The sequence below is a fragment of the Odocoileus virginianus genome, chromosome 21 (assembly GCF_023699985.2).
Source record: "Odocoileus virginianus isolate 20LAN1187 ecotype Illinois chromosome 21, Ovbor_1.2, whole genome shotgun sequence".
NCBI classification, from domain to species: domain Eukaryota; kingdom Metazoa; phylum Chordata; class Mammalia; order Artiodactyla; family Cervidae; genus Odocoileus; species Odocoileus virginianus.
The window spans coordinates 37,132,785-37,145,143 of record NC_069694.1 but is presented as its reverse complement, the minus strand read 5'-3'; the positions used below and the strand labels follow the sequence as shown (position 1 = coordinate 37,145,143).

Genomic DNA, 12,359 nt, shown 5'->3' with positions numbered 1-12,359 from the left:
ATCCTCATAGTGTACATTTTGCTTAGGTGTACAAGATTTTCACAAGTTTTGAGTCCTCACTTTCATCCTTTTATTACCTGTTGAATATAGTTGCTCTGTTTTCTCTCATTGTTTTCTTGAATATCAATGTAACTTAAACTGTGCTCATTTTCTTGATATATTTCTTGAAAAGTTTTTGTCAGCCTTTCAGCAGACTAAGTCTGTCTAATAAGTTCATTTACTGAGTTTGGCAGTAATGTCAGTAATCTTATGCTTGTATCTTGTATCCAAGAAATACTGAGTGCCAAACATGCACCCAAGCAAGGAAGTGAAGATGAAAATGTTAGTCACTCAGTCATGTCTAACTCTCTGAAACATTATATTAATTACTTGCTGTAAGCTCACTTTAAATTATCTCTGTCTAGGCTCTCTCTACAAATTCATATATGCTATTCGGTATAATTAATGAAAATGGAAGTGTTAGTTGCTCAGTTGTGTTCAACTCTTTGCGACCTCATGGACTGTAGCCTGCCAGGCTCCTCTGTGCATGGCATTTTCCAGGCAAGACTACTGGAGTAGGTTGCCATTTCCTTCTCCAGAGTACCTTCTTGACTCAGGGATCAAACTCAGGTCTCTCGCATTGTAGGCAGACTCTTAACTGTGTAAGCCACCAGGACAGTAGTATAATTAATAGGTTTCTTCAATATATAAAACTGTGATCTTCTGAGGGTGAAAATATTTTGTCAGTTAAATAGAACTTCCATTTTCAACCCAACCAAATATGCTTGGAAGAAAAAAAGCTTTTGTTTTCTTTAGGTAGTTTTTCTTTTGTTTAGTAAGTTCAATTCTATAGGTTTTTAATTTAATATATATTAATATTAATTCCACTCTTACATAGAATTTTTAAAATGCAACAACAACTTCTGTGGCTAGACATTAGTTCTGATAATATATAGTCCCAGCAATTGACATACCAAATGATTTTATACATTTTTAGTGCTTTTTGTCTGAAATCATTAGAATCCTGTCTTATCTGCCAATGATATGATTTTACTTATAGGTGGCTATGCACCATTCCTGTCTTTGACTGCCAGGGAAAGTACTTTTACTGTCATTTCTAATACTGAGAAAGATGTTCCAGGTCCAGGACACTATAATGTTTCAGAAAAGCAGGTAAATTTATAGCAGTCATTATAATTGTCTGAGTTAATAAAAATCATGCTTTCTTCCTCTAATAGACTAATGTGTCACTTGCCATATTATATTTTCCCTTTATATCATTTTCTTTTACCTTTCAATCTGCATTTTGCAATAGAATAAGAGAAAAAGAAGTGTGTTCAGTGGTAATTGTCTGGTGGGTGTTTTTCATCAGTGTATATAACCTATAGGACAAAAGCATTGTCCTTGAGATTCCTGAATGGGAGAATAGGGCTACTGAATTAACTAAGGCCCATGAAAGTTGTACAGATGGTCAAGATACGTAAAATAAGAATGACCTCAGGGCGCAGGAATTGGTTTGTGCTCTGTACTCTAAAGCTGTAGCTGTGGCCATTGTCTCCTATTTCTATACTGTCTCAAGAGGCTGTGACCAGAAAATCTTCAATGGTTCATTTATGTTCAGAAACAATATTTTAATTCCAGTATTTTCATAATCATTGACATCAAGTTTTACCCTTTTCACATACATTTTGCATTCAGTCAGAAACATTGTTTTGATTCCAGTATTTTCATAATCATTAACATCAAGTTTTACCCTTTTCACATACATTTTGAAGTCATAGTAAGTCCTACCTGACCCAAGAAGACCTATATCTCCCCTGTTGGAGGCCCAGATCCAATTGTTGATGCATTAATTTTTGTATTAGACTTCTGAATTATTAATAGCAATGTTTTCTACCAGTTATGGGGTCTTGGTTGCAAGCAGTCAAATGAATTTTTAGGACAGATACTAGGTTTCTAATAAATTTATAGGTAAGGTACTTGGTTGGCTCATAGACTTGAAGGAAGAATTGTTCAATCAGGTCTTTAAGAAGGATCAAGTGAAAGTGAAAACCGCTCAGTCGTGTCTGACTCTTTGCAACCCCATGGACTGTAGCCTGCCAGGCTCCTCTGTCCATGGAATTCTCCAGGCCAGAATACTGGAGTGGGTAGCCATTCCCTTCTCCAGGGGATCTTCCCCACTCAGGGATCAAACCCGGGTCTCCCACATTGCAGGCGGATTCTTTACCAGCTGAGCCACCAGGGAAGCCCTGAAGAAGGATAGGACTAAGGCAATTCCAGGTATTTCAGTAGTAAGAACTTCTGCATTATTCAGTGGCAAACTTCCATTAGATAACGTAATTCCATAACTTCCTTCCACTTTTATTTTTTTTTATGTCTAACAACACTAAAGATGAAAATTCTCAGTGGGGAAAATCTGGTCTGGTTTTATTATGGACCCACAGCTGTGATTACTGGGTCAGGGGTTCCTGTGTTTGGAAGTTCCTTTTAAAACACAAAATACAGTAGGTTTGATTGTCCCAAGAGTGGTAAATATGGTATTTTGAGCAAATAATAGAAGGAAAGCTGGACAGATAAAAGCAATAGATTTCCATTACGTTTCATGCTTTGACTGCCTAGTTCTCCTCTCTCATGCACGTGACATATACACACTTCTTCCTATATATGTAATTTTAAAAGTTCAGTTATTTTATGTATAATTTAATTAGTGTTTTGCTACTACCTTTAAAGATGGTATTACAGTGTCACTGCTAAACGAATCCTGGATCTTTGGATTAAGACTACTTCTCATTCTTGACATTCCTGTTTCATTACTCTGCAGTTTATAGATTTGATGGTAAACATAACATGAACTTTTATAAAGAAGTGGTTAGGAGTGTGGGCTCTGGAGCTAAACTGCTGCTGCGAAGTCACCTCAGTCGTGTCCGACTCTGTGCGACCCCATAGACGGCAGCCCACCAGGCTCCCCTGTCCCTGGGATTCTCCGGGCAAGAATACTGCTGTGGGTTGCCATTTCCTTCTCCAATGCATGAAAGTGAAAAATGAGAGTGAAGTCACTCAGTTGTGTCCGATTCTTAGTGACCCCATGGACTACAGCCTACCAGGCTCCTTTATCCATGAGATTTTCCAGGCAAGGGTACTGGAGTGGGGTGCCACCGCCTTCTCTGCTGGAGCTAGAGTACTTAGACTCAAAATCTGTCTCTGCTTACTAGCTGTGAGACTTAATCTTAACCACTTAGTCTCTTCAGGCCTTTGTTTCTTCATCTATTAAGTAGCAGCAGTAATTTGGTAGGCTTTTTTTCCCTAAGGATTAAATATATTAATAAACATTTAGAATAGTATCTTAAAGTACTGAAGGTTGGCCTTCAGTAAATTTTAACCATTATTAGTGTTGCCATTTTACATTAGAAAGGGGAAAGATATAGAGGGAAAATTAAAAAAAAAAGTGATGTATGAAGCAAGGAAATATAGGTAAGGACCTGTTCTGTTTCTGTAACTGAACAAAAGGCTATAGCTTAAGATTTTTCCATTACTCATTCCATGTTCCTTTAACAAGAACTTTATCTGCTGGAGTTCTAAGCCTAGTGAGATGAATAGACTTTTCAGATCTAAGGTGTCTGAGTTCTTGGTTCTTAGGCTTGCATTTTGTCCTTTAAATAAACTTGCTCTTAGCATTTTCACCGACAGTTAGAAGGCTCTGCAGGGTGTCCCCATCTTCCATCCTACCACACTCCTCCTGGTACTCATTAGTCCTATTTTCCTGTCCTAGTCAGGACAGAAAATTAATTTCCCCAGTCAATACACAAACCTCCTTATTTTGTTTTCTGCTTGGTAGGAAAGAATGTTAAATGATCACTTGGTGGTTTCAACTTCCAGTTCAGGGGAACATGTCTTGCTTTTCCACGAACTCTTAAAATGTCCAGAAAACTAGAGCCTAGAGCACAAAAAGCAAAACATTAAATAGTGGGACTTTAGATGTAGTCATTAGAAGTGTCACTCCTGCTTCCACTCCCTGGCTTACAGACCAGACCAGCATGGGTCTGTGGGCTTGCTAGTTCTGACAGTATTTCCCTCATTAAGCCTGATATGTAATTCTAGTATTCAAAGAGGGAAATACAGTAAAAATACATAATATGTAGGTTTCAAACTTATCAAATGTGATAGTTACCAGGATGTTGTAGTGTTACTTTAATACTGATTTTATTCAATTCTCTTGTAAAATAATGTACAATTTAAGTAAAATTTTATTTTATTCCCAATTGGGTACATTTCCTAGATTTTAAGAGTAAGAAATAAGAAAGTGTGCTTTTTTGTGAAATGGATGATCTAAGAAAAAGTTCTAGTATTCTCTACTTTTCTCCTTAAAACTGTAAACAGATGCCTGGAAAATATTTATTTCCTTGCTTTAAAAAATGACTTACTACTTATTTACACAGTTGCTGTTAAATTTTGGAGTTTTAAGTTGAAGTCTTGTAGAACTTTTAGAAGTTCAAGAAGTGTGAATTTATCATACTATTTGAAAAATAAGTCATTTCATTTTAAACAACTGAATTAGGAAACATGTTTGTAATGTGACATAGGTTACATGTTATGTAAATAATGTATTGGATAATAAAGGGGTAATCTTACTGGAAATTAATGCATATATTTGGTAATTTATTTTTATACTTTTCTTTTGGAAGCATAGATTGAAATGTTGCTTTCTATGGGCAGTTAGTAAATATCATTTAAAGACTTCAAATGAAATGTTAAAAAACCCAAAATGTGGGTTGTATTTGTGAGGACCTGCCTCCACTGCTAAATGTAGCAGTAGAATACTTGAAGCTTTTATGAAAGCAGAAGATTTAGGAGTTGAAATTTTTTCCCCCTATTTGGTCTTCTCTATTTCTGTCTTCCTCTTATGGTCATTTCACTTTGGTTATGGTTGAGACTATTATTCTAAAGTTGGAGGTGGGGCATAATTTTTGCTTTTATAGCTCTTGGCCAGTTATAGGCAAAGCAGTTTCCTTTAGCATATCTGAAGTATGTTAATTTTTTTCAAGAGGAAAAGAAAAGTAGAAAAGAACATGAAGGAAATTTGCTCTGTAGAAAAGAACCCAAAGAAAATTCAGAAAATAAAAGAAGTAGAAGAACCAAATTTACAAAGTGCAAACTTCTGATCCTTTGATAACCTATTAAGTCACATACTTTGTTTTGTTCATATCCAACTTCCTAGGATGATTCCCATTCCAAAAATTCAGTACAAATTTCACTATTTTCTGGTTGTCTTCTAGCATCAGACCTGTTCATGCAAGGTAGATACCATTTTGTTCCTTCCTACATGAGAATGGCCCTGGAGAAGGAACTGGCAACCCACTCCAATATTCTTGCCTGGAGAATCACATGGACATAGGAGTCTGGTGGTGTAGAGTCCATGGGGCTGCAAAGAGTTGAACACGACTGAGTGACACACACACACACACACACACACACACACACACACACACACAGAGAAAGAATGGTTCCAGCTATGGGGATCTATTTCCTGTGCCTAGAGAGTTTAGGTCTTATTTTTTGTTAACTAGGCCTAGGAGTAGATGTCCAAATCTAGGTTTTATTTTTGATTGAAGAGATATACCTCATTAGAGTTGAATGATAGGCTATCATATGTGATACAGTGCATGGGTTCATACTTTAGATGAGACTCTGCCTCCTATAGTGTTGAGAGATTGCTGACAATATAGTAATTGATCAAATAACTATAGCACATAGACAAAACACAGTTCTCAAGAAAGACTAAGACCACTTTCTCACAGGTGTTTATATAAAATGTATTATTACTTGGTAGTATGATTGACTCAGTTATCTGACATATGGAAGTTCCCTTTGTAAACTAGAAAAAATTGTAGAATTGGTAGTTATGAATAACGTGAAACATAGCGTGGTTAATTTGTATGCAGTTAAAAAAAATCAGATTAGGTCTATCTAAACTTTTGTTGAAGTATTCAATATAAATTCAAATTCAGTTTGAAATGTCAGATCTTAGAGACTAGACTAATGGCTGTCAAAGAATGAAAATTTGGAGATATTCTCTTCACATGATTTTATTTTTTAATTTAACTTATTAAATTTTTTACAAAATCATTAATGTCTACCATTATAGACCCAAATTCTATAAACATAGGAATTGTGATCTTATTAAATCAGTAATCAAGTAGTGAATTGAGTATCTAAGAATAATTTGACTCATTTTTTTTTTACCAAAAGAACTTTTTGTATATTTCTTAAACTCTGAATAAAGCCTAATAAGATGCAAACTAGAGATAGGCTCAGTCAATAGTGATTGTGAACAACTGACATGAAAACATCATGTGAAAAAGTCTGTTGGTAAGTTAATAACTTAAAAAAACATATCTGATCAATCCAATGCCAACAATTATTAATATGAATCATCTTTGAAATGACTGAACTGTGACTGTTTATTGAAACTAGTATGATGGAATTTTATTTGAATTAGCTGGTTTTTAGCCAGTTGATAACTTTCTGATTCTAGAGAATCCAGATATGTGACATGAAGAGCCATGGAAGATTCCTTCCAGGACTCTCCCTGCAATAAACAGTGTTTACAACTAATCTGAGCATAAAACCAAGCTGTTGCCAGTAAAACTGCATAAACATCCCTGGAAATGACCAAAGTGTTATTCATGAAAATAATTAATCCTAAACAAGATTGGAAGGCTGTCTTTCCCCCTGCAGTATGAGCATTTAATCTCATTTCAGAGGTATAAATTATCCAGAGACCTATAAACAAACATGTACTCTTTATTCCTGCTCTGTAGCTTTAAGGATTCCTTATCTTTGACTTCTGTTTTAAAACTGAGTGTTGCATTCTTTTTGAGTGTTCAAAGTACAGCAAATTTTAGTTTGAGTTTGGCATTAAAACCGACAGCTGTATTGTCATCCTTTCTTATTACTGTCTCTCATTAGAGAACTGTCTTCAGTCAAGAGACTTAACTTTCTCAGGCTGAGTTTTAAAACTGTTAATGTTCATATTAATATGTAATATTTATCAAATAGATACTGATTTAAAAGTGTTTCTTTTAATTCATGTTTTTCCTGTCCAATTCAGTGTAATATAAAAGGAGGCCAAAGTCTACAAAACCGGGAAAAGCGTTTTAAGAAGTTTATTTCAGATGGTCCAGGGCCAGCAAGCTATGATCGATCTTATCCTGGAACACTGGCTGTCGTGAACAGGAAAACTCTGGAGGCTAAAAAGCATCTTCAGTCAGTATGTTTCTATTTTGATTTCTGTTCCTAATGACTTTTTTTTATAGTTAAAATAATGTAGAAGTTGTATAATGTTTTATGTGATAAGTACATTTAAAAAACCTTATGGTAAAAATTATCTGGTTTATTAGTATCCATATTGTAGTTCATAATTAAATGAATACTCTGTTTACAAATTTTAGTTTTTTACCTGTATTAACATTTGACTTCATTTTTGCTTTTGATAGAAGTATAATCTCTTCCAGTGTCTGAGGTGAACAGAAAGTAAAGGAGATTTTAAAAGTTGCCATAGTGATTTACATCTGTATATAGAGGAAACTATGTGTTAAGTACTATTAATAATATAGTGAAAATTGAAACATGACTCCTGAAATAAATAAGCTTCAAATTTAGGTTAGAGAGAGATATATAGATCATTAATAATGTAAGATGAAATATGACAGATGCTAAGTGAATGATCATGTGATTAAGTGCAATAGGAACTTAAAGGAAGACTGATGTATTATGGGAAAGCATAGTTTGGAGATGGTTTATAGCAGAGGTTTGTTTTGAAGCATAGGATTGCAATATCCTCTCCAGAGGATCAGTATATCCTTAATAAGTGAATTTTTAGATGACTAAATGATTTAAATGCCAGTATTTTATTTGATATACTTACACCAGGTGTGTTTGTGTTAGTCACTCAGTCTTGTCTGACTCTTAGTGACCCCATGGACTGTAGCCTGCCAGGTTCCTCTGTCCATAGAATTCTCCAGGCAAGAGTGGGCTGCCATTCCCTTCTTCGTGGGATCTTCCCGATGCAGGGATTGAACACAGGTCTCCTGCATTGGTAAAGGTGAATTCTTTACCATCTGAGCCACCAGGGAAGCCCTATATTTATACTAATATTTCTAATATATGTTACTCCTTCTTGTTTTTATTTAAATTATAAAATATTTTACATTAAAGGAAATTCTGAAAAAACAGATAATCACCTGAAAACTTCTGACTCTTAACACTGATAATTCTGTTAATTTTTTCAGTGTTAAACTGTATAGGTATATGACTTTATTGTAGTTTTTCTTTAGTCACTAAGTCATGTTCGACTCTTTTGCGACCCCATGAACTGTATGTAGCCCGCCAGGTTCCTCTGTTCATGGAGATGTTCCAGGCAGGAATACTGGAGAGGGTTGCTATTTCCTTCTCCAGGGGATCTTCCTCATCCAGGGATTGAACCCCCATCTCCTGCATTGGCAAGTGTGTTCTTTATCACTGAGTCATCTGAGAAGCCATATGACTTTATACACTGACATATAATATTACATAATTTAAGTAGCTATAGTCAAAAATTTAATTTTAATTTATATTTTTGATTTCCATTTAATGTTATATCAGATATTTTCCTTGCTACATAGTCTGCAAAATTAGGATTTTTATACAGGGCACTGGTAAGAGGAAGATAAGTCAGGAGTTGGGGAGGAATGAAGCCAGGAAATGTTAAAGAAAAATGTAAAGTTTGTTTTGGCCTGGCAGATACTATGATTGCATAGTGCAAGTCCACTTGTAATTGCTGATTGTTGATGTGACTTTAGGAATGAATGCCCATTTTTGAAATCAGTAATACTTGCTTTACTAAGCAAGATAAAAAACAACCAAGTGAGGGAAGTTCCTTACCTGCAATAGTGGCTGAAATAGTAGTTTGGTTTGTATTGTGTTTTATGTTATTATTTAATAATAGTTTGATTAAATCTTGGTTTATATTATGAAGTAAGACTTGAATTCACTCTTTTAAATTACTTTTACAAACATTTTTGATTTATATTATAAAACTCATGAAGTGAATATTTAATAGTTGTCTTTTGTAAATTTTAATATTTTATTATTCATTCTTTCTCTTGTCTTTGAGTAAATAGTATCATTTTTTTTTTTAATAGAAAATGTCAAGGGCACTTACAGTTTTCAGAAGTGTTTATGTTCCTTCAATTCCTTTTGGACGGTCATATGGTTATGATATTAATGAGGATGACAGTATCATAAAACATTTACCACCTACCAGTGACAGCACACTAGGTCCAGCATACTATAAACCTCAAATTGTAAGTATAATACATTTCACATTGACAGTTGGAAGACTATTTATGATTTTGCATGTTTTAGTTAATGTAACACTAACTGCATAACAAATAGACCCCCAAATCTCACTGGCTTAATGCAGCAGAAATTCTTTTTTTTTCTCATTCATATGGACATTTCTTGTTGATAAGAGACTTTCCTCCTTGTATAAATTCAGGAACACAGGCTTATTCCATTCATGTTACTGTCATCTCCAAGGGTCTTGGTGTCATATGTATCCATCCTGTAGAAGGGAAAGAGGACAGAGAACTGCTAGTGGGTTTTTTTCTAGGCTAGGCCTGGGAGTTCAGGGCACACTGAACTTTATATTATTTATTTTATTTTTTATATTTATTTATATAATATTATTTATTATATTATATTATTTACATATAACTTTATATATTCCAGAAAAAGAGGAAATAGGTTTAACTTACTAAAAGTCTTCTGCTGCATTGTATAAGCATATATAATACATAGATATTCTTTTCCTGAATTTGAAAAGGAAAAAGCATTTTGTTTATAAAATAACTTGTTTTTAAAAATATATTTATTTGCCTGTACCATGTTGTGGCATGTGGGATCTTTATTTGTGTCATGTGGGATCTAGTTACCTGACCAGGGATTGTACTGAGGTCCCCTGTATTGGGACTGTAGAGTCTTAGCCACTGGACTACCAGGGAAGTCCTATGACAGAGTTTGAATCTAATAAGCATTATTTATTTCATAAGTGATCATTAAGGCAGATAAGGAGTCTCTTTCTGATTTAAAATATCAAACATAATATAGCAGAGCCATCTTATCCAGGTTTTAAATTTCAAATGAGCAAAAACTTCATTCAGTCAGTTGAAATGTATGAGTTATCCATGAGTATAGATATGTCTGATTTACTTCATTACAAGACTGAAGGACATTGTGCTTGGAATCTGTGTATTTTTATACTTTTATGGGATCTGGAAGAAGTAATCCTAGTGAGGAAAATGGCAAATTTAGGGTAGGGTTAAGGAGAGGCTGAAGAGACATCTTGGGCAAAGAAAAGATATACTCAGAATTTGGCTTAGATTTTATTCCCAGTACTTTCTTTTTTTAAAAAAAAATTATTTATTTATTTTACTTTACAACATTGTATCGGTTTTGCCATACATTGACTTGAATCCCCCATGGGTGTACATGTGTTCCCCATCCTGAACCCCCCTCCCAACTCCCTCCCCATCCCATCCCTCTGGGTCATCCCAGTGCACCAGCCCTGAGCACCCTGTATCATGTATCAAACCTGGACTGGCGATTCGTTTCACATATGATAATTTGCATGTTTTAATGTCATTCTCCCATATCATCCCACCCTCGCCTTCCCCCACAGAGTGCAAAAGACTGTTCAATACATCTGTGTCTCTCTTGCTGTCTCACGTAAAGTGTTATCATTACCATCTTTCTAAATTCCATATATATGTGTTAGTATACTGTATTGGTGTTTTTCTTTCTGGCTTACTTTACTCTGTATGATAGGCTCCAGTTTCATCCACCTCATTAGAACTGATTCAAATGTATCCTTTTGAAAGCTGTGGTACATATACACAATGGAATATTACTCAGCCATCACAGCCTTCTTATCCATTCGTCTGCTGATGAGCATCTAGGTTGCTTCCATGTCCTGTCTATTATAAACAGTGCTGTGATAAACATTGGGGTACACATGTCTCTTTCAATTCTGGTTTCCTCAGTATGTATGCCCAGCAGCGGGATTGCTGGGTCATATGGCAGTTCTATTTCCGTTTTTTTTTAGGAATCTCTACACTGTTCTCCATAGCGGCTGTACTAGTTTGCATTCCCACCAACAGTGTAAGAGGGTTCCCTTTTTTCCACACCCTCTCCAGCATTTATTGCCTGTGGACTTTTGGATAGCAGCCATCCTGACTGGTGTGTAATGGTACCTCATTGTGGTTTTGATTTGCATTTCTCTAATAATGAGTGATGTTGAGCATCTTTTCATGTGTTTGTTAGCCATCTGTATGTCTTCTTTGGAGAAATGTCTGTTTAGTTCTTTGGCCCACTTTTTGATTGGGTCTTTTATTTTTCTGGAATTGAGCTGCAGGAGTTTCTTGTATATTTTTGAGATTAATTCTTTGTCCATTGCTTCATTTGCTATTATTTTCTCCCATTCTGAAGGTTGTCTTTTCCCTCTGCTTATAGTTTCCTTTGTTGTGCAGAAGCCTTTAATTTTAATTAAGTCCCATTTGTTTATTCTTGCTTTTATTTCCAATATTCTGGGAGATGGGTCATTGAGGATCTTGCTGTGGTTTATGTCGGAGAGTGTTTTGCCTGTGTTTTCCTCTAGGAGTTTTATAGTTTCTGGTCTTACATTTAGATCTTTAATCCATTTTGAGTTTATTTTTGTGTATGGTGTTAGAAAGTGTTCTAGTTTCATTCTTTTACAGGTGGTTGACCAGTTTTGCCAGCACCACTTGTTAAAGAGGTTGTCTTTTTTTCCATTGTATATCCTTGCCTCCTTTGTCAAAGATACGGTGTCCATAGGTGTGTGGATTTATCTCTGGGCTTTCTATTTTGTTCCATTGATCTGTGTTTCTGTCTTTGTGCCAGTACCACACTGTCTTGATGACTGTGGCTTTGTAGTAGAGACTGAAGTTGGGCAGGTTGATTCCTCCAGTTCCATTCTTCTTTCTCAAGATTGCTTTGGCTATTCGAGGTTTTTTGTATTTCCATACAAATTATGAAATTATTTGTTCTAGTTCTGTGTAAAATACCGTTGGTAGCTTGATAGGGATTGCATTGAGTCTATAGATTGCTTTGGGTAGTATACTCATTTTCACTATATTGATTCTTCTGATCCATGAGCACAGTATATTTTTCCATCTATTTGTGTCCTCTCTGATTTCTTTCATCAGTGTTTTATAGTTTTCTATATATAGATCTTTTGTTTATTTAGGTAGATTTATTCCTAGGTATTTTATTCTTTTTTTTTCAATGGTGAATGGTATTGTTTCCTTCATTTCTCTTTCTGTTTT

General features: G+C 35.1%; 1 protein-coding gene across 1 annotated transcript in view; it reads left to right on the top strand.

Moving 5' to 3' along the window:
- STPG2 (sperm tail PG-rich repeat containing 2) overlaps positions 1-12,359 on the top strand; it is a 597,856-nt gene that overhangs the window by 8,602 nt on the left and 576,895 nt on the right. The window contains exons 3-5 of the mRNA XM_070452400.1: positions 1,040-1,152; positions 7,088-7,246; positions 9,159-9,320. Coding sequence (XP_070308501.1) covers positions 1,040-1,152; positions 7,088-7,246; positions 9,159-9,320 — 434 coding nt within the window. The remainder of the gene's footprint in view (positions 1-1,039; positions 1,153-7,087; positions 7,247-9,158; positions 9,321-12,359) is intronic.